This window comes from Crocodylus siamensis, chromosome 2 (genome assembly GCF_052110815.1).
Source record: "Crocodylus siamensis isolate JL-2025a chromosome 2, ASM5211081v1, whole genome shotgun sequence".
NCBI lineage: Eukaryota > Metazoa > Chordata > Crocodylia > Crocodylidae > Crocodylus > Crocodylus siamensis.
Window position 1 is genome coordinate 250,400,699 of NC_143396.1, and position 21,980 is coordinate 250,422,678.

At 39.4% G+C, this 21,980-nt stretch overlaps 1 protein-coding gene across 6 annotated transcripts in view; it reads left to right on the forward strand.

The window, feature by feature from the left end:
- The window catches only part of MIPOL1 (mirror-image polydactyly 1), a 346,213-nt gene that overhangs the window by 99,123 nt on the left and 225,110 nt on the right, over positions 1 to 21,980 (forward strand). For 3 of the 6 annotated variants that reach the window (XM_090033631.1, XM_090033635.1, XM_090033634.1), the window contains 4 exons: positions 2,267 to 2,337; positions 7,796 to 8,012; positions 10,386 to 10,518; positions 12,933 to 13,038. In XM_090033631.1, coding sequence (XP_089889757.1) covers positions 7,945 to 8,012; positions 10,386 to 10,518; positions 12,933 to 13,038 — 307 coding nt within the window. In that variant the 5' untranslated portion in view covers positions 2,267 to 2,337; positions 7,796 to 7,944. Of the gene's footprint in view, positions 1 to 2,266; positions 2,338 to 5,184; positions 5,414 to 7,795; positions 8,013 to 10,385; positions 10,519 to 12,932; positions 13,039 to 21,980 lie in introns of those variants that run through there. The other 3 variants (XM_090033637.1, XM_090033632.1, XM_090033636.1) reach the window with 2 other exon arrangements.

The following is a 21,980-nucleotide window of genomic DNA, read 5'->3' on the forward strand; positions in this document are numbered from 1 at the left end:
TGGTGGTGCTCTCCCTGACCTTAGGGGTCTTTAAGAGTAGGCTGGATAGGCATCTGGCTGGGGTCATCTGACCCCAGCACTCTTTTCTGCTTAGGCAGGGGGTTGGACTCAATGATCTGTTGAGGTCCCTTCCGACCCTAGCATCTAAGAATCTATGATACCCAGACAAATAGGACCATCAGCGCCATCACTACCTGTATGGTGTGGTTGCAGAAGTTAGCAGGACAAGAAGATTTTGTCTGTGGCTGAGTCTTGTACAGGCAATGCGGAAGGAGGCATTCACAAGAAAGAGAGAGAGAAAGGCAGTCCAGCTTGGACACATAGAAAAACAGTATTATTTATGTGCAGTGAAAGTCACTGATTATTGCTAATTTGGGGTTACTGTTTATTGCTTGAAGCATAAACAATGCCTATGGTTAACGCTTGCTGTTATAAAAATTGTAATAAAACTCATTGCTTATTGTCTGAGGTTTAAAAAATTGAAGAGTACTGCTTCTTGATAATGGTTACATTGTAAATGCTGTGACATTTGGTTATTTATGTAAAATATGTTCCGTAAGTCACTGAAGCTTAATTATGTAAAAAGAAATTTCTATTTTCTTTCCTTGTGGGCCATTAGGAGATCATCAAGCCAGGCTCTCTGGCTTTGTTGTCATCAATGCCAAATCAACAGCTGTTTGCACCATTAAAGGGGGTTGTTTAACTTGTAAAACTGGAAAAACCAGTAAATCCCCAGTTGGCACCAGCATGGGGGGGGGAGCAGGGCAGGGTAGTGTGGGTTAGGAGTGAGGGGCACTGCCAGGCCCAGGGGTTCCTGGGTCAGGAGTGAGACGCAGCAGGAGAGCTCAGGGGGCTGTAGCTTGCGAGTGAGGGACAAAGGAATGGGCAGGGCCAGGGCACCTCTTTTTTGGAACTGGAAATATGATAACCGTAGTGACATTGTCAGTAAGAGGAGCACCCATGGGTCTGACTGTGGGGTGAGCATGTGCAATTGTGACTGGAGTGGCAGCCAGCACAAGGGAAAAAATAACTTTATAAAATGTGACAGATACGGGCTGCACTCAGTGCTATGAGAGGATAGGCGCCATTTACCCTGAAGGGCATCTGAAAGCAGTCCAGGACGCAACAGATTAGGCAATGACAGTGCCGTTCTCGTTAAGGGATGACTGCTGGCATGAGTCTGACTGTGGGGTGACCTTGTGCAATTGCGACTGGTGCGGCAGCCAGCACAAGAAAAAAAAATGAAGCGTGGAGGGTACGGGCTACAGTCAGTGCTGTGAGGGGGCGCATGCCATTTGCTCTGTCTGCCTTGAAGGGCATATGGAAGCAGTCCAGCGTTCCCCTTTTAGGCACCCAACTGGTTCTTCATTCCTTGACTGAACCAGGGGCAGATTATGGGGTGACAGTGCCATTCTTATTAAGGGCTGTGTCCTGCCATGAGTCTACCTGTGGGGTGAGATTGTGCATGGAGGCTATGGGCTAAAATTCTGTGATCAGGAAGGACCCGTTTGCTCTGAAACCAAATGAAAGCTGTCCCCCTTTAGGCAGTGAAGTGATTCTTTCTTCATGGATGGAACCAGGGGCAGATTATGGGGTTACAGTGCCATTGTCATCTAGTCCAGGGCATGGATGGGGGGGAGCTGCAGGTGTCCATGCAGGAGAACAGATGGTTGATTCCTGTCAGGCTAGGTGGACTGCAACATCTGGCGTGCAACACCTGGTGTTCAAAAAAACACGTTATAACCCAAGTCCCTACAAATAGGAGGGGAAGAGGAAACCTGCAATCTGCAATTTAAAGGAACAACTGATGGACAAAGGGGCTCATTACATGCCACTGAGTACATTTCTGGTTTCATGTGATGGATCCATGGACACATCAGTTTAATTTGTGGTGATTCAGGTAAATTGCAAAAAAGGCCAATTTTCATCATTTGTACAAGTGCCAAGAGGTATCAGAAAGTGGCTGTGTCATTGTTATTTCTCCTTCAGGAAAGGGAGATTCCAACTATTTCAACAGATTTTAGGGAACTACTTAATCTGAGTATCCTTGAATTAGAGTTTGTGCTTTTCTATTTTATATGTAGTGCAATAGCCCAACATTGTTTAACATGTATTTTGAGGCTCATCAAAGAACAGCAGCAAAAACCGTTTCTTCTTGTATGATTTTTTTGAGGAGAAATAATAAGTTAGATCTAAATATGCGTAGAATAGAAATTATCAGAATAAACATTAAATGGATCAATTGGCACCTTTTGTTTTTTTACAGAGTATGGTGTATGCGCCATTGAGTTTTTTGATAGCTGCTGAATCCAGTGTGTGAGCCAGTCCTGCCCACAGGTAAGGCACACCCATGCACTAGCAATGCTCTGAATCTGAGCAGCAGATTCTTTCCTCCTCTGATGCTGGTCATCACAAATCTTGATCCAGTCTACCTCACAGTGCCTTATTCCAGCTACATTACAAACTGACTCCACCAACCCAAGTGGCATTCTGCACTCCTTTCCCAATCATCTATAGAGCTTCCAAAGGATGTTAAGAAATCTTTGCAAGCATCCTGAAATCTACACAGTGGTCTGCCTCCCTTCCTAGACCTGTTGCGAGCCTTAGAGTACAGTACCTTCGTCGGGATTCTGTGATCTGGCATTTGCTTGAAATGATCAAGCCACCCGAGTCTTTTATTACCAATCAATGTTCCCTTGCGTGACATACCAGCAGGATTTAACACTTCCATAATTGTCACCCCAACTTATCTTATTCAAAGAATTTTACTCAGGCATGTAATATGAAAGATGTTTAGTCTTTTGTTATGTTTGGCATAGGTTGTACATGTCTCTGAGCCATATAGAAGAGTGGATAAAACACGTAAATACAGATTTTCACTTTAGTTGACAATTTGTTATTGTTCCAAGCTCTGTCTTGCAAAAGATCAAAGTTCCTGGCTGCTTTGCCGATTCTATTAGTGAGCTCAGCATCAAAATCTACGTTGCTGGTAACAGTAGAGCCACAACAGAAAAATTGGTCAAGAACATCCAGACAAGTACCATCTAGGGCTTTATCTGGAACTAGTTATGAAGAGCTTTAGAGCATAATAACAGTCTTCTTCAAGTTTATTGCTAGCCCAAAGATTTTATATGACTCAGAGACATGGCAATGAGATGTTGTAGGGTATCAACACTGTGAGCCACAACAGCTGCATCATTTGCAAACAACAGGTTCCTTATGATGATCTTCTTCAGCTCTGAACTATGCAATGTTAAACAGTCTTCAATCATGTCTAATGATGAGATATACACCGTCTTGAACATCATGGAATGTGTGTTGAAGCAGGAATGAGAAGTAAATGTTAAACGATGTGGAAGCTAGCATGCAGCCAGCTCTGTTGCTAATGTTGAATGTGTCAGACTCTTGTTTTTCATACATTGCCTTTATGCCATCTTATAAGGATTACACAAGGTTTAACAGTATGGGTGGACCACCAAGTTTCTTCAGAACAGTGTAAAGTCCTGATCAGCTAACCATGTTAAAGGCTTTTGTTAAATCTGTAAAAGCCATGTACAGTGGGATATGCTTCTCTTTGCACATTTCCTGCAGTTGTCTTACAGAAAAGACCATATCTATGGTGGACCTTTCTGAGTGGAAGCCACACTGGCTCCCAGGATAGATTATCTCAGCTAATGTTTGAAGTCTAGGTAAAAGAATATGGCTTAAGATTTTTCCCACAATGTTGAGAAGAGATATACTTCTGTGGTTATTACAGTCACTTGTGTCGTCTTTGTTTTATAGAATTGGATGAAATGAGCATCCTTGAAATCTTGCTAAACAGTTTCTTCCTTCCAACAGAGTAACAATAGCTTGTACAATCTTTGCAGCAAGTCTTTGTTTGCACATTTGTAAATTTCAGCAGGTAAAGTCAGATTCTTAAGATTTGTTATTGGGGATCTTTTTAATGTATTGTTCAAGTTCCTTTAGTGTAGGTTTGGCATCCAGCAAAGTCATAACTTCAAACCCAGGCAAGTCTTCTAGCACACATTAGTCTACTACAGACTCCCTTATGTATATCCTTCCATGATGCTCAATCTACCTCTCCAGTTGCTTCCCCTTGTCAGTAATGATGTTACCATCCGGGTCTTTTAACAGAGTTGTCTCCTACTGTGTTGGTCCAATGGCATTCCTGATGCCCTTACACAACCATCTGTTGTTGACTGCATCAGCTGGCTGTTGGATGTTGTTTTAGGGACTCGGCCAGAATTCTTGAGAATACCTCCTGGAAGCTGTTTGAACAGCCTTACAAGCTTCTCTTAGGTTGAGTGAATCAGTAGTAAAAGTAGACTTGCAGGTGATTAGGGCAGTTCTTTTTCTCTCAATGAGTAGCAGCAGTACTTCCGAATGGTCTACAAACTAGTCAGTGTTTTTCTTAGTATTCTTTCAAAAACTCTTCATTGCTGCATTGTACATACTTGTCTTCAGGACTTCCCATGCATCTGATGCAGTTTCATTTGTTCCAGCTGACTTTGCTGCTACTTCATTGAAAAGCTGTTTCTTGACAGGATCGTTTGATTTGCACAAGTCAATAAGAGGTTGTCCAGCAGGTTTATTACAGTGGATCGTCTTAGCTTGCAATTTCAGTTTGCCATAGACCAGGCAGTGGTCTGTGTTACAGTCGGTGCTTTAAAAGCATTGTGTATGCAAGATATCTTTCAAGTGTGTATCTCTTGTCAGTACCAAGTCCAGCTGATGCCAGTACTTGGAACTTGGGTGTCTCCACAATGTTCTTCTTCTGATGTTACCAGCAAAGAAGGTGTTGGTCACCGATGAGCCTTGACTTGCACAAAGCTCAAGAACTCTCTGACCGTTGTCATTGATATGTCCAATGCCATGCCTACCCAGAATACCTGGCCAAATCTCAGCATTGGACCCAAGTGTTGCACTGAAGTCCAAAATACTAGAATGGGTTCCTTCCATGGAATCCCGCCAATGAGTTCTTCCAGCTATTGATAGCTGTCCTTCTCATCACTTGCCTGCAGAGTTGGAGCATAGAAACTGGTGAGTTTTTGATGAATCCGTTGTGTAGATTACCAAAAGGTGTCATGGTACGTAGGGATGCTGCAATTGGAGCTGCACACAATGACAGTTCATTTCTGACGGTAGAACTTACACCATGCTATCTCCTTACTCCTTCAGGTTTGCCTTGCCAGTAAATGGTGTAGTCCTTCTCCTTTATAAAGCCTGCGTCTGAGAGCCGAGTTCCCAAAAGAGCTGCAATATCCATTTTGAAACGTGCAAGCTCATTACTCCACACAGCCATTTTCCTCAGATCTGAATCACATCAAAGTCATATCCAGGGGTCAAGTCCATATATTCCAGCAAGCAATTCTGTTTATAAAATCAGTTGAGCCAGGATGTAAGCAGTGAGGTAAGGTTTGCTTGTCCCACATTTTCTAGGGCCACCCTCATACAAGGCAAGCAGGCCATCCCTAAATAGGGCTGCTTGGAAATCTTGGTAGCTGCCTCAGGTCCCTTATGCCTCTCTTGGATGCCTGTAACCATCTTACCAAGATCTTTAGCACATACACCTAGGCAGAGTTATGAAGTAGTGGAAGCTGCCATAGGTCTACCATCCGCCCATTAGACCACTGAGCCAAAATCCAAAGGCCAGAACAAGTCTAGACATTCATTGACACAGAGACTGCAGCTTCTGCCAGAGAGCAACCTGAATAGAGCTGCTAACTGCCTGCTGCTTCAGCACGAGCACCTTTTCTGTCAGGGCGAGGCCCTTTAGCCTTTTTTCAACCAAGAAGTGTCCACAAGGCAGTGGAGGATGCAGTTTAATGTCACACTCAGGACAATAAACTGTAACAACAAAATAAACCAAATTAGTTTTCTTCAGATGTTTTGAAAATCAAGGTGTCTAATATCACTGCATCCCTGCTCTGAATAGGCAATGCATGGCGACCTAAGCTGGAAAGGGGAAAGATCTAGCCAGCTTGCAGATTTTAAAAAGACTGCAAGCTGCATTTGGGGGGTGCCCAGGATGAGCACCCTTTGGCACTGTTGTTTGGGACAGACAGAGAAAGGGAGATGGGGTTTCTATTGCATTTATTGTTATAACTGTTTAAATTGAATAATGTGTTTCCTTGGGGTAAAGAAAAGAATGTTTGGGTTGGGGGGCAATACCCCCTCTTCAAGAGGGGGGGTACAGTCTGGGGAGGGACTCACTTGTGTAAGGCAGGGAAGTGGGTGAGGTAGGACAACCCAGGCCCTCCTGTGAGAGAGGGGAGGAATGGGCTTGAGAGGGACAGCAAGGATGAGGGGAAGACTCTCCTGGATGTGAGGCATGAGACTATACAGGGATGGAAAGGAATATGGGGAGGGGAATTTCTTTTCTTTTGTGGAAGCATTGGATGTAGGTTAGGAATAGGGTTTGACCAGGCAAGGGTTGGGGGGAAACACTTGCCTAGGAAGCAGGGGAGCAGGAGGGTATGAAGTGGGGTGGATTGTTTTTTGATTTGGAGGTTTGGACAGAAGGGAGAATTTTCTTTCATTATACTTTCTCATTTTAAAATTTTATTTTGTTTCAATATGTTTCATGTCTTTTATTATAAGCTGACTCAAGCTTTTTTGGGAAGGATGGCATCCAAATGAATATGTACAATAGATGAATGAATAGTAGCTTTATAAAATAAGTGAAACTTCTAACATTTATGTTCTCTCTTAATCTAATTCAATTAGCTAATAACAATATGATTTTCTTGTTTTCAAATCACCTTTAGGTTTCTTCCACCCCATTTTATAACACAGGTTAATATATTTGGCAGTAACTGAGACTAGCTTATCACTTTAGGAAAAAGTAACTGCATCCTTTTTTACTGACTGGACTGCTGAAGGGCGGGGAGTAGTCTTGTTGGGAAATGAGCTGTAAATCTTATTCTTAATTTAAACCCTTTAGCACCAACAGTATCTGCTGAATAGCCAGACTAAGGTAGGCACCTCTTGTCATGTTAATTTTAAACACACCATTTTTCTTTTTGATAAACTTGTTCCACTCTGTTCTTTAAGCTTTTTGGCCAGGTGACATAACAGCATGCAGGTTGCAGGTGATCCTGCATCAACCATAGTTCAGCAAAATATTTTAGAAAAGGAATATTATTAATCTTGGAGTGGGAAGAAGACTGCATATCATGCTAAATGCTCTGTAAATTAGTTCTGTGTTTCACTAGGCTTCCACAATTGTTGTGAAAGTCATTATTGCTCATGGAAAAAAATATTGATATGGAAGCTGAAAATCTGAGTGAGGCTGGTAGTTTTTGGAGCCAAGAAGAAAATTAAAATGTTTTTAAGCTCATAAGGCTGTAACTCTCATTAATCTCATAACTTTCTTGTGAGGGTCCTTTACATTATATTACCTTTGCAAAGGGGGCTTTTAAGTCAGTCTCAATAACTTCAGCTCACTTTATGTCCCCTTTACTTTGCCAAAGTTGCATAAAAAAAGTCTCTGCAAATGAGAATCTGATCCATAATTTTCTGAAGTACATGCTTATTCTGGCCACTGCAAAAATTCAGCATGTATTATTAAAGCTGAGATGATATTTTACAAAACTTATTCTGGTAATCTTCTAAAGGCTGATGCTATATGAGGAAGGAGTATCTGATGGGGAATGAGAGATTAGGAAATGAAGGGAAATTTTTATGTACGTATAAAATATCTAGTGTGTTAATAGATAAATCAAACAAAATCGTTGCTTACTAACTCTTGTGTGGACAGATGCACTGACTTTTTGATTATTTTTTCAAACAGAAATTTATAAACCGGAAGAAAAGAAAAAAATTGGAACAAAAGTCTATCAACATTCTTCTAAAAGCCTTCAAGAAAAACAGGAACTGATTCCTCATGCCAATATTGAAGCAGATAAACTGCCAGATTTGCCAACAACAAGCCTGTGGAAAATGCAGACTACTAGTGTCCAAAATGTTTGTGTAGAAGATGTTGCCTCTCATTTTACTAATGAACTAAGGTGAATGCAAGCACCCCTTCCCTCCCTGGATTCAGAACATTTTGCTATGATAGATTAACTTTTTAAATGAGGCTAAGCTCTTAGGGCATTTATACACGTACTTTTCTGTCTCGCAATGGTGCTGCAGGGCTTGCATGTGTAAAATGCCCTTGGATTTGAGGTGGGAAGGATATTGAGTTGTCAGTGGTGATGGTGACAGGATGGAGATGTCTTTCTATTTTCCTTCTCCACAATATTCTCTCTCTCTCCCCCCGCCACCACATATTGTCTTTCAGAATATCATCTCCCTACCCTGATACATCCAGCTGATACAAGACCCACAACAAATGTTTGTTTACCACTGTAGGCTAGGGAAGTCATCCCTAGTGTCTTTTTATTCATTTTTAGGAGTAATATAAACTCCCATCTTCGTATAGTTACCAGTTGTCCAAAGTATGGTATGAGAACTTTGGACTTATCTGCAGGATATCCTGTTCTTTTTCTTTTCCTTTTTGAAGTACTGTGACCATCTTATTGTATTTAATTATTATTGCAAAGCAATTTAATCTTCTGAGCTGTTTTTAATCTTGCTGTTGTTCCATGAAAGAGTCTAATTTATTTACTAGGCATAAGAGCTTTCAAAGACTCCTTAGTCACTTCTGAAAATAATGTTTGAGCCCCAAGTTCACTTAAGTGCTTTTAAAAATTTTAGATCTTCAGTTGTCTGGCAGAGTTCACCATCAGTATTTAATAATGATCATCTTGTACTGGGGCTCTTATGTGCAACAGTCATGGGTTAGACCCCATCCTGATGGGCGCTGAATAATTAAGATAGACCCTGCCCCAAAGAGCTTGCAATCAAAACAGAAGATAAAAACCAATAGATGAAGACAGACATGGCTGGGGGTGAGTGGTATGAGGAAATGATGATGAGATCTTGCTACTGAGCTTGAAAGGTAATATTTTGCTCAGTGTGCTAGCAGAATTAGTATTCTCAAGCTCTTTGTAGGCATCATGACTAAGGACAGTTATTAAGGAAGGTTTGAAGGTGCCTAATGAGTGTTCTGCGGGAAGCACTTTCCAATCAGGTATGGTAGTGTGGGAGAAAGCACGAAAGTGTTTGCCCACTTGCCAGATTTCAAACAACTGAGGCTGGCATCCTTGGCCAATAAAATGCAAGAGGCATCTTTTCAATGCTAAATGAGAAATGATAGGCTGTGAAGGCCCTTTGAGAGTGACGACAAATAATTTGTTTGATGTGATGAGGAACGGGGGACCCAATGGATGGATGCTTAAAGAGAGGTGACATGAAATGAGCAATGAGGTTGGAAAATGGTTTCTGTAGTAATATATCGTTTTTCTTTTTATCATAATTATTTCTAGGATTTGTGTTATATTTGGACATAGCACAAAAAAGTGGATGATGTCCAGGGTACTAAATTAAAGAGTGTACAGTGTTGTAGTGTGATACCTGCTCTAAACTGTGAAGGAGTTTGCCTTGGTTCTGACTTAAAAGTAAGATCTAAGTTATCTATAAATAGCAGGTGAAGGACAACAGTATTTTTAAACAACCTTGCTTTGACAGGTTGTAGAAAGGTAGACTTGTGGTCATTGCTGTTACCACTAAAACCAGTTTCAATTCTAATGTCATTGGTTTAGCTAGAGAGTCTCCTAGCAGTGATAGCCAGAAAAGGATTTTGTGCTTCAAGTGAGCTTGCCTCACTAGGGTTTAACAGCAAAATAGTCATTAAAAAGTTTCAGCAGTTAAGTCCATTCAGCGTCTTTCCAAAAATTATCTTTTGAACCCCTTTTAACTCTTTTCTGTCTTCAGCTAAGTGTTTTTTAGAATACTCTAGGTGGTAAAAAAAAAAAAAAAAGAAGAAGAAGAAAGACCTGTGTCTAAATATACTATTTGAAATAATAGAATCTTTTTTTATCGATTTTGTAGAGGAGGAATTCCTTGGTCTCATCTCTGAATATTTTCATTTCATTTCATTTCATTAAGCATCGTCCATTCTCCTGAAAAATAAGCTTTCGTTTGAGCAGCAATTTGATCCTCAGATATTTCATTACTTTGTCACTGCAGGTTAAGCCCAGCTTTTTAATATTTACTTCCTTTAAGCATTTCCCATTTATAGGCTTCGTATCCTATTTATCTTAGTTTATTTTATATCCTGACATTTTAGTAAATTTGTTTATTATTTCAAATAGTACTGGTATAATAGGTTTAAGAGATGATAAAAAAGACAACATGCATCTATGTCGTTATTTTATAAATTATAAATCTGAGATTGTTAACAAATAACTAGATTTTGTAAACTGAACATGTAATGAATATTTGGACAATTTTGTTCAGCATTTGATTAAGGTATTTTTGTTTTGTTTTTAACAAAGATCTGCAGAACAAGGTGGCAGAGTGCTCTCTGACTTTGTGACCTCTTGGAAGGATGCTGCCAACCAAGATAAAGAAATGAATATTTCATTTCTTTTAAAAGAATTGGACTTTGAGAGAACAAACAATAGAAAGGTACAATTGAGATATTCAAATTATAGTACTTGCTATTTTTCTTTTTCCTACTAAACCTACATTTTAACCTTTCCCAATTTTGGTGTACTATTTATTTTAGCACATTAATCAATAGCTTCCTTGTCATTTGGACTCTTAGTATTTATTTAACAAATGATTCTTGGGAAGTAATTAATCTTTTATTCTCTCCTATGACCTTTTAAATCAGTGACATGAATTTCTGCATCATAGAGATGCAAAATAAGGAGATGAGTGGGATCATTCATTTACATTTTACTGGCTTTTCATTACACTTGTGGAACCTGAAAAATTTGGAGATACAAGACTTAATCCAAAATCTATTAAAATGAATTGGAAAGTTCCAATTGCTTTCAATCAGTCATGGATCAAGGCTCACAGTGAACTTGTTTTATATAACAGTAGAAACTTAGTGCATCTCACTTTGGACAGGGAGACCAACTGTAGGTTAGAGAACTTTCTAAATTAGTGATTTAAGTAAGCATCATTCAGAAGCAATCACATATTTTGTGGTGCACTATCTCATTCATTAATTTGACAATAGCAAATTAAGTTATATTATGAGGTTATTATAGTGGATTAATAGTAAAAGTACCACATACAATTGCACACAAGTAATGGTATTTTAGTAATATGAATCTTCCTACAGGTTGCAACTACAGTATTTGCCAAGAGGGGAGAAAAGACAGTCTCAGAAGTAGACATGATTATGTTAAGCCCCAGTCCTGCAAACATGCAGTGTCTTGACTTGACTCATTTTGGTTATCTCACTGAAGTCATTGTAAACTTTACACATGCTGCCTAAGTATTTGCAGAACTCAGGGTGGAGTGAAGTTTTCTCTTTTTATTAGCATATCCAAATTGCAGTACAATTTAATTAAATTACATATTACAGCTGATTGACCTGAACTTTATTTCTTATTGTATTGTTCTTTCCTGACCATATTTGTCCAGGTTTTGTTGTTACTGTACCCTAATTCCCACAGAAGTTAGTCATTTAAACATGACCTCATTTCTATATCCCCAAGTTGAATGATCTGCTCTTGAATATTCTGTCTTCTGTGTGCTGAATCCCACCCATTACTTTGCCTAATAACAAAATTAAAATGATAATCAGTGTAAAATTTATTTTTAAAATTCATATAATTTTAGAACATACTTAGAGAACACAAGATCCATCCTCTACTTTGTAGCGCACTCTGTTTGAAGGAAACTTTGGAGAATGTGTACATTCCAAGTGCAGATCATTTTAACTCCCACATCCTCTGATTCTCTATTGTAGTCTCCATGGGAATTTTCTCTCTGGAATCTGGAGGATTCTGAGACTCTGAGCTTGTCTGCAGTTCTGAAAGTGTTTTGTCCTCCAGCTCACCACCATTCCATGCTTTATCGGTGATATTTTAGTATCTAATGCCTCCAGCATCACTCTGTCTTGTTTATTTGCTTTTGTGTTGTGTAGAAAGTACTTCAGTCTAAGACAGTGTAGAAATTTAAATAATGAAGCATCCACATTATCAGAAGGTGAAAATGTACTTTCCATGGCTTCTATTTTATTTTAAGCAATTTATGCCCATTCTTAGACAGCTCAAGCAGACCATACCAATTCAGTATAACTTGCTATATGCTTATAAGCACAAGGAGAGATTTGTTTAAAAAAAAGCCCCCAAATCTCCATGCTGTATTTCTAGGCCACTTCACTGGCAGGCCCTGATGCCACCACATTGCTTTAATACAGTATTTTGGAATCAAATCCTATTGTCAATGGCATTCTGTACAGTTTCCTTTGTCAGTGAATCACATATACAAAGCCAATGACAGATTTTGGCCGTGCCATGATTTATTTATTATTGAATGACAACTTCACTTAAATCTCCCAAATAAAGACTCATAAAATGCCCCAGTACAACACAGGCCCTCCATAAGCATCATTTTGGCATGTAAGATATACATGAAAGAATGTGCTACTCCTACATATTCCATCCAGTCGTTTCAGTTTGCTGAGACAACGTTGCCATGAAAGCGTTTTCTGGTGACAGTAGTCTGAGGAATGAGATGCATCACTCATCCCTTGTTGCTTCTGAATTTTTTTGTGCAGTATTGCCATGGCTAGCAATTTCTGAGATGCAGTATCCAAGATGAAAATGATGCTAATGTTGTCTGCTTTACAGAGCAAAGATGAAAATAAGAGTTGAAGAAAAGGGTGCATTTTTCTTCAGCAGTTGAAATCAGTACAGATTCATTAGACAACTGTTGTGTTCCTTAGTGTTTGTTTTTCTCTGGAAGGAGGAGAATAATTTTTGGAGGAGGTGTATAATTTTATATTTTGCTGTAGGTTAATAGAGCTTAGTGAGTATATTTACCTGAAAATAATCACATTGTCCATTTGTTCAATTCAGCTTCAAGATAAGCTGGCTGAAAAGGACAAGGAGCTGAAGACAATAAAGCTGGACTTAGAACTGCAAGAGAGAGCTACAGAAGCTAAGATTGCAGAAAAGACTGCAGGTACAGTAGGCAAGCATTTAACAGATGGTCATATAGATCATACAGTACCTGCGGTTGCTATATGACGTGGCCTAGTGAATGTTAGCTATATTTGCTAAAGGAAGGAAGGTTTGACTTTTTTGTGTGTGTGTGGCTGTTTAGAGTTGCCTAGAAAATAGGTGGCTTTAACATCCTGGTACTGGTATTAGTAAGAGCTTTACCTGTATTCATACTGATTTGGGCATTAAATGCATTGTTAACACCATGTCAATCCAATCACAAAAAGGTTGTTTGTTTTGTTGGAAGGTCCTGAACAAACAAGGGGAAATAATGATTACCAGTGCCTCTACCTTTCAACCAGCAGTTCAAATACCACTTATTGTTTTAGCTTGTTCAGAGCAATACTAACCCCCCCTTTGTAGGGAGATAGTCACACGTTCACCTCAACTGGAGACCTGCACTTTACTTGAAAAATCTCTTCTTCTGGTAGTTAATGAATTTTTGTCTGATGACGTTGATGATGGTATATCTCCAGAGGATGAGGTTTATAGCAGATTTCCAAAGTGAAAGGTTTTTAAAGTTGGAAGGCACTACTGGCACTACTTCATTGTAGTGATTTCTAATTTTGGGGTCCTCAATATACTATATAGATCCAGCATAATATTAATAGAAAGACAATACAGTAATACCTAAAAGACAGATGACTGTTATTTTTCTAATCTTTCTCCATATGATTTAAATAGGACATGAATATTTTATGAATTACTTCACATAATTTATTTTCAAGAAAAATTAAGGTTTTTAAAGTAGGTGCAAAGCATAAAATTGCTACTTAATGTACATTTTTATATAATATTAATAGGTCAGATACCCGTGTCCAAAACACTGGTATGGAAGGGACTCATTATCACTAGGAAAACAGTGGTGGAAAAGAATACAAATAAATGCTCCAGCTTAAAGACAATAAAAAGGATGGTTGACTTTTTGTTTAATGTGAGACTTGTAAGAGTGATCTACTTTGTGTGTCACAGATAGAAAAGAGGGTGCCTGGGGCCAGTTTGTTGTGGCAAGGGTGGAGCAAGTACAGTTTCTTTTTGCAAGTACAGAGCAAGGGTGGGGAAGTAAAGTTTCTTTTTGACTAAGCCATCCTGTGCATAATCAGAAGAAATAAATCTTCTGTATAGACTGTGGTTACATCTTGATTATGTTGCTGCCAAACTTTTAGGCAAACAGTTTGGATTAAGTTCCAGGTTATGTGTTTGTTTTTGGATGTTTGCGCAGTGTTTTACTTCAGTGTGTATAATAAAGAAATATTTTATTCAAAGTAGATCTTCATTGCTTGTTAAACCCTCTGAAAAAATACCATAGATACAAAATATATAGTCAAATTCCTAACCATAAAGAAATAACTGTTGGGAATCTTTTTCCTTTTTTATTTTCTGATTATATTTCTAAATATAAGAATGATATCCTGTCCAAAAAGATATGGCATGAATAGTAGGCCTGTGCAAATGGGGCAGTATTCGATTTGGATTCAGATTTGGCTGATTCAGAGGACAGTGATTCGATTCGGTGATTCGAATAACTCTCCCCATTTGATTCGGCCAAATCAGAATTGGAGATTCGGCGCTGAGTCGGATTGGCCAGGGAGAGCCAGGCACAGCCAGGCAGCTGCAGGTTCTTCCATGGCTCCTCCGGCTGTGCCTGCCTCCCCTCAGGTGGGGAGAGCCATGGGAGAAGCCCCTATGACTGCCCTGTCCAGCCCCATCCCCCGCACAGCCCCAGCCTCCCAGCACTTTAAAAAAAACAACAACAAAAAATGCCCTGCAGTCACCAGCTGCAGCAGTGGCAATCAGGGCCTCTGAGGGCTTGAGGTGGAGCCCCGTCCCATGTAGCGCAATGCAGTGGGAGGCAGCAGGGATCGAATGATACAATAACTGCTTTTGTGGTCCCACTCTCTTTCTGCCTTCTGCACCTTCTGATTCAAGTAGTACAGAATCATAGTGATAAATAATTGCTGAGAAATAGGATGTCTTTCTGTTTGTAATCTAAATGGAAGCAGAAATCATTAGTAACCTCTATACATTGTTTACTTCTTGCTCTCTTTTACCAATATAAGAATTTCCAGAAATTTGGAAACTGAATTTGGTTCAGTGGAGGTTTGTGCGTATCTCTAAAAAAATAACCTAAGAAACTGATCTAGTAGGTAGTCAAAGGCTTTAGTAATGGAAATTTTAAAGGATTTAAAATTTAGGAAAATTATTTCATTTGCTTGTGTTTAGTTATTTGAGGACGGGGAATATGAAATCCTAGCACTTTGTTAATGTTTAATTACTACTGTGTATGCACCTGGAAGAGTGAGGCTAATAAATATGGTTCTTTTCATTCTTATCAGCGGCAGTAGGAAGCCATAATAGGAAAATGACTTTGCAAAAGTATATAAAAAACAGTATCACAACAGTACACCATAAAACAGTTACCGTCTACTCCCAGAGACATTACAATTAGCTTCAAAAAGGTAACCTTCCAACTGAGAGGTTTTTTGCTCATTTAAAATTTGTGGCAGGACAAGAAAACATGGAGACAGAAGAAGAGGCTATTTTGAATTTTAAACTATCATATATTTCAGTTGCAAATACCCAAAGCTTGTCTTATGGTCCTCACTTCTTGAAAAGCATAAACTGCATAAGAAGGAATAAAGAGGAAGAGGGCAAATATCTGAAGGGCTGTAGGGCAGCAACAAAAGCAGAAGGAAGAACGGAAAGGAGAGTGATACAAGGCACTTGTAATCATCTGCAATATATAATTAGGATATGTTGTCAGATGGGGCTTTCCTCTCTCCCTCTGTCCTTGCCTTATACCAGGACTTTGTCCTCAGTTACCTTTTCTGTCCCAAGTATCTCAAGTTGTTTTTGTTGGGGTTTTGTTTGTTATGGTGGGATCGGTCATGTCCCCGCAGATGCACACACTTCTTTTCCCCCATTTTGATTTGGGAGATGAGACTTGGACCAGTAATCCAGAAAAGGAAACAATTTCATTGGGGGAGGGGGGGAAGAGGGGAAGGAATAGACCAATATTTCTAAGCCCATACTGTCTAATAGGGGCAACCTGAAAATGCTGATTAAGCTGGTGATCAGCATACTGTTTCTGAAAAATAACTTAAAAACTACATTCCTTTAAACCTGTGGTCCACGGACCCCTGGGGGTCCATAGGCTATGTGCAAGGGGTCTGTGAAAGATGATTATGATCAGTCAAAAGTATGTGAATGCTCACACTTACCATTCAAAAGGGTCTACAACTATATTCAAAATTTCCAAAGGGGTCTGCACTTTCATTTGAAATGTTTAGGATCTGCAGCTGAAAAAGGGTTGAAAGCCACTGCTTTAGATCAGTTAAGTAACTCACTCTTTTGGTCACAGAAATAGAGAAGTGCACTTCCCAGGTGGTGTTTTTCAGTGGAATGCCTATTAACTAAGTTGGAGAAAGATACAGAAGAGAAACTTTATGTAGTAGTCTGGCTTTTCCAACTTTCACGCTGTCACCCTAAATATCCTACCCTATTGTTTTTGGAGTGGACTTGGGACTTTTTTCTCCTGATATTTGCATTTAAATTCTATATTTGGTAAACCAAAGTCACTTTACTATCCTAGAAAAGTGGCCTCACAAGCATTTTGCTCATAGAATGACTTCATGGCACCTTAAACAGTAGGTGTAAAGACATGGGGCAATATGATTAGCAGGAACTTAGCACTGGATTGACTATTGCATTTTTAAGATATTCAAAACATGTGCATGGCAGGAGGCATGATTGTGCCTGAGATCCCATCATGCCTTATTGCTGGTGCAGGGGGAGCCTCACGTGCCCCCACATCTGAGAGATTGCAGCAGCTGGTTTCCCAGCCATGGCGGTGCATGGGGTGCCCCTGCAGCTGGGAGATAGCAGTCACTGCCATTTCCCAGCCACAGGGTCCCCTGTGGCTGGCAGCCCTGTTAGCTGGGAGCTCCAAGGCTTGGTTATGCACATAGGCCCTCCCAGCTGGAGGCTCCAATCAACTGACAAGCCACAGGGGCTTCTGGCCACACTTTCTGTTAATGGCATGATAACTTGCTAGCTGCTTCCTATTACACATTTTGTGGAGTAATGTTGTAGCTTATTCCTCTTTTTATCACACCATTAATTAATTGATGTGTGGTTAGGTGAGCACTTAAAGTGTGATTAACTGGTTAAACATGCCTTAAATATAATGTGTAGATGGAGCCTAAAAGCCATGCCTCTCTGTATGAGGTAATAAGAATCAACAAACTGGCTTAACCCTTTCTAAAAAGAATCAACATTGACTGATAGGGTAGACTGTTTCAACAAATACCATCAGCTTATTACAATTAACAGTAGAAACCTTTGCCCTGTATAAGATAGAATCATAGGAAATTAGGGCTGGAAGGAACCTCAGGAGGTCATCTAGTCCAACCTCCTGCTTACAGCAAGACGATCACCAACCAGATCATCCCAGCCAAAGCTTCATCTAGCCGGGTCTTAAAAACTTCCGAGGATGGAGATTCCATGATCTCTCTAGGTAACTTGCTCCAGTGTTTTACTGCCCTCTAGGGCTGTGCGAAGCTTCAGTTGCTGATTTGATTCAGCAGAGATTTGGCCCAGTTAAGTGGCCGAGCCTCCAAATCTGAATTGAATCAGGAGACCGTTTAATCTCTCCAAATCAAATCGGAACCCTCCAAATCAATTCGGAGAGGTTCAGAAAGATTTGATGATTCAGACAGACGCAGCTTTAAATGTTTTTTTTTTACATACCTCAAGGTACCAGGGTGCTCATGAATGCTGAGATGATGGGGGCCCCCACATGCACTTCTGGTCAACTTCTGGGTCTGCCAGGGAGTACATGTGGGGGCCCCCTGTGCCTCCCTGGCTCAGTGACTGGTGCCTCCTGGGTCTAGGGGGGCACCTGGGATCCCCCTGCAGGCAATTGCTGAGCAGAGGGCATGCAGGGGGGGCAGGGCCTGCACACTCCCTGGCGGACCCAGAAGTGGACCAGAATACCTTTGGTCCACTTCCAGGTTTGCCATCAAGCACGGGGGGGGAGGGGGCCCCTACACTTCTGTGGGACACTCCATTTGCCCTAGCGTCACAGCGTTCACGAGCCACACCTAGTACCTTGAGGTATGTAGAAAAAACATTCAAAGCTGTGACTATGGCCAAATCGCTGATTCTCACAGCATTGGATCTTCAGATTTGGATTCTGCCAAATTGAATCAGGGACAGTGATCCAAATCAATTAATTGAATCACTGTCCCTGATTTGGGCCAAATCTGAATCGAATATGGCCCATTTCACACACCCCTACTACCCTCCTAGTAAGGAGATTCTTCCTAATCTAACCTAAAATTCCCTTGCTACAACTTGAGACCATTGCTCCTTGTTCGTCATCTGCCACCACTGAGAACAGTCTAGCTCCATCCTCTTTCAAGCTCCCCTTCAGGTAGTTGAAGACTGCTATTAAAGCCCTTCTTGGTCTCCTCTTCTCTAAACTAAATAAGCCCAAATCTTTCCTCATAAGTCATGTTGCCCAGCCCCCTAACCATTTTGGTTGCTCTCCACTGGACCCTCTCCAATTTGTCCACATCCTTCCTGTATTGGAGGGGCCCAAAACTGAACACAATACTCCAGATGTGGCTTTATCAGTGCTGAGGGGAATAATCACTTCCCTTGACCTGCCCAAACACTCTTACCAATGCAGCCCAGTATGCTGTTAGCCTTCTTGGCAGTTGATTCCAAATTCAGTTGTCAGCAGCAATTCAGAGGTAAGGTAACAAAAAAAGAAAATAGTGTGAATAATTCATGGAGGGAGAGAACTGTTGATGAAAGAAGGGGAAAAGTATGTGCTAATGAAACCTGTATCCTGTATACCTGTTAGGATAATATTTTCTGAGATACAGGTTTCTTTGGAAACTGTACCTTTACTTGTACAGTTCTCAAGTGTTTAAAAGATGTGATGGGAAAGTGATACAAAAATAAAGTCATGTGTCAAGTATTTGAGGCATACATTGGTGTGCGATTGGAGTAGTGCTCTCAAACTAGGAGACTGGCAACATGAAGAGAAATCTGTTGTGGTCTCAGCCAAGGTGTGCCACAAGATCTTTTTAAGGTTGTGGCACAATACTAGCACTATTACTTGTGCAAACACTTACACATGATTCACAAGATAAACTTGGATAGTTTTTGACACTACGGATTCCTAAGAGTTGGCATTTTGTGAGGAAAGCTTTGAATCTAACCAGGGGTCCCCAGAGTCTATAAAGGTTAAGAACCATTGCCTTCGAGCAGTGGGAACCAACCTTTTTTCCAGGTATGTCATAAATTATTTCCGCTCCCCTGAGTGCCAGTCAGATCTCCTTCCCCTTCCATTTGCTGCTCTGCCTTCTACTCCCCATTTATTTGGATCTGCTTATAAATTAATAGATGCAAAAAATATTGACAGTTTATTTTTGTCTGTGTGAAAGCTAACACAGAAAGGAATTGACCAGCTAAGTGCTAAGCCTTATGTAATTGGGAAGTCCATTTCCCCTCTTCTAAAGCTGTGTCCTACTTTTCTTCCTTTCAAAAATGAAAAATGGAAGAAACTACCTTTCTCTGAAACTCTTTGCTGATTACATTTCATTTGCTTTTATGCCTGTCTCAAAAAATGTAGCAAGAGTGCTACAGTGAAGTAAAATGTTTCATCTGTTCCAATGTGTAATAATATTGGGAACTGATGATTGTGAAGTTCTTTGAATCTTCAGATATGAACATGAATATAATGACGTGCATAGCATCATAGAAAATGACCTGCGTCAACTTTAAAAATAATTTCTGTGTATTCACAACAGCAAAAATGAAAACAAATATTCAGTTGGATATTAATTAAATGTTTAGTTTAACATTGCTTATTTCCTCTTACTTTAAGTGATCTCTTCAATAAGAGCAGGTGGAGTTACTTCTAGCACAGAAGAAAAGTATTTTACATTTCTGCAAAGCTCCACTTTAGAGTCCTCTCTTTAGATGTTAGTTATTTTTCTTTCTTGCATGTCATCCATTAAAGATTAGCTGTGGAAGGTTGGAGCATGGAGAGATTATGAATGACAGAACAACTCCTGTGGAATAATAATCAGTTTTTGGTATTTAATGCTGTTTGACTTTTGCAGACACATTTCTTATTAACCTTTGGTACAAACAGAAATCCAGGTTCCTGATATCTCATGGAGAAGATGAATTCAAGATCCTCTTCCAATTAAACTGAAATAAGGCCAATATTGGGTTTTAGCCAAAAGAACTCAGTAGTTGCCAGCCTTTATGTTTATAAGCCTAAATATATATGTTATCATATGTTTATAAAAAGTATGTAATACCTATACATTCACTAATTATTCAATTTTTCTTTAATTATTTGTGTGTACAGTATAAATAATCATTTTTGATTTCTTATATTAACTTTGCATTATGTAAATATGTTCTTAATGTTTTAGAAAACTTTTTGATACATCATAAAATATTTTTTAAATGACAATAGCATTTATAAAATATATACACGTGACAAAAGCATCCATTTGCATTATCTGTATGGAAATGTGTATTGCCCTATGAGAGGGGGAGAAAATAAATTTTGTTGTGACTCAAACTGAAAGACCTAAAATTGGTAGCTTAAATTGTATTAAAGTCTACACTGAAATGTTTGAAAATGTCAGTGTTCTAAAAATAGCGTACATGCCATAGCCTTCTACACTCTAAAATCTGAATATATAACAAAATTGATATTACCATATTAAGTCATTTATAGCTTTCGTTTTTTCATAAAAGTCCATCTGGTGTTTTTTGCAGTTATATTTCTGATAAGGCCTGGGTAGTGAGTGGGTGTGTTTCCCCCCTTCTAGAATGTCAAATAAAAACATAAAAGTGTTCTTCTTCTCCCCTATTACTAAAATCAAAGGGGGAATCCTAAATCATCATCTGTTTAAGGGATAACATGACAAACTATATATTATGTGTCAAACTATAAAATGCAAAGATGAACATAAACTGTAGACAGTCGCATGCAAGCCCACCTTATCTGCTAATCCTTTTTAATGAAATAAGTACTCAGGCAACAGTGGTCATTCATAGAAAAAGTTTGAATAGGATGGATATCAAGGGTTTGGGTGGTGGGGGTTGTTTGTAAAATAGGCTGTGTGAAATACAGCTGATTGAATTCCGAAATACTGAAAATGGAGGGGTTAAAGTTGTACGATAATGAGTTTGCACAATAATCAAGTTGGGTAAGTCCTGAAGGTCTATGTCCAAATTTCCCCATTTTGTTTTTAACTGAACAGGGATTTGTGTACATAATAAAAACACCATACAGAGCTCCATTTGATAGTTGCCAACTAAGCAATTTTAGCTCTTTAGTAAAATCAGTGTGTTTGCAGCATCAAAAATTTAGGAACAGATTAATACTACACACTAAATACATATAACAAACACAGAGCAATAAAGGTGTCAGTGCATTCTATCTGTGTTTGTTCAGATTGTTTATCTACAGTGTCACATTTATATGTAAATGGATTGTAGTCTCTAACTCCTAATATAGACCAGTCAAAAATATTGTTTTTTGCCATTTTCTTATTACCGTTTGTCATTTTACTTCTAATTTCCAGGTACCAGATGAAACTTAAAATATGTGATTGCAGCTTCCAAAATTGTAGCTTAAGAACCTAAACAAGTTGCCTACTTCATATTAGAACATCACAGAATGTTAATAAAAATGAAGATCATGGGAGTTTTGCCACTGACCTCAATGGGAGCTGAATAAGTCGCTTACTTTTAGAATATTTCCAGGGATTATCAGGACTTTGCAACATGTGTGTGCAGAAACAGATTGATAGCACGTTTTAATGACTTTCACAGCAATGTAATGAATCTGTTTCCATTTATTTGATT